The sequence below is a fragment of the Carlito syrichta genome, unplaced genomic scaffold, assembly GCF_000164805.1.
Source record: "Carlito syrichta isolate Samal-C Ts95f unplaced genomic scaffold, Tarsius_syrichta-2.0.1 Scaffold303154, whole genome shotgun sequence".
Lineage (NCBI taxonomy): Eukaryota > Metazoa > Chordata > Mammalia > Primates > Tarsiidae > Carlito > Carlito syrichta.
This window is the reverse complement of record NW_007247250.1, coordinates 88,586-89,278: the sequence shown is the minus strand read 5'-3', so window position 1 is coordinate 89,278 and position 693 is coordinate 88,586. Positions and strand designations below refer to the sequence as shown.

At 61.5% G+C, this 693-nt stretch overlaps 1 protein-coding gene across 1 annotated transcript in view; it reads left to right on the top strand.

Moving 5' to 3' along the window:
• The window catches only part of SLC12A5 (solute carrier family 12 member 5), a 31,596-nt gene that overhangs the window by 28,165 nt on the left and 2,738 nt on the right, over window positions 1-693 (top strand). Inside the window, exons 24-26 of the mRNA XM_008057933.2 lie at window positions 65-79; window positions 340-473; window positions 652-689. Of these exons, the coding sequence (XP_008056124.2) occupies window positions 65-79; window positions 340-473; window positions 652-689 (187 nt within the window). The remainder of the gene's footprint in view (window positions 1-64; window positions 80-339; window positions 474-651; window positions 690-693) is intronic.

Sequence of the window (693 nt, the reverse complement as noted above, 5' to 3'; positions counted from 1 at the left end):
TCTTCCTCTTTTTCTGACCCCTCCCCTTTTCTTTCTCTCTTTGCTTCTCTTGTGTTTCCTGAAGGGAGTGGGAGAACTTGTAAGTGCTTCAGCATTTTAAAAAGTCCTCTCTTCGAGGTTGGCCAGGGACCTTTCCCTCCTCACTCTATCGTGAACCCCCACTTAGTGCCCCTGACTTCTGGGGTCACTGAATAGCCCAGCTTGGAGAGGTCTGGGGTTGGTGGTCCCCGGCGTGCAAGAATCAGGCCCCACAGGCCAGTGAGGGCTGGGAGGGCGCCTGGATCCAACCTTCCCGGGATCACGCGCTGTCGCCCCCTCCCCCTTCCCACTCCCCCGCAGGAACCAGTCCAACGTGCGGCGCATGCACACGGCCGTTCGGCTGAACGAGGTCATCGTGAAGAAGTCCCGGGATGCCAAGCTTGTTTTGCTCAACATGCCCGGCCCCCCCCGCAACCGCAATGGTGACGAAAACTGTATCCTGGACTTAAAACTGGGGGAAGAGGCAGGTGGACGTCAGGGAACCTGGGTCCCAGCCCCGGGAAGGGAGGGCTGAGCCGGGCCTGCTTCCGGATCAGCACCTCGGACAGGGGCGCGGGCGCCGTCTCGTCGGGAGGGAAGGGAGCCGCGTCTTTCTCCTTGACCGGCGCCCAGACATGGAGTTCCTCGAGGTCCTCACGGAGCACCTGGACCGGG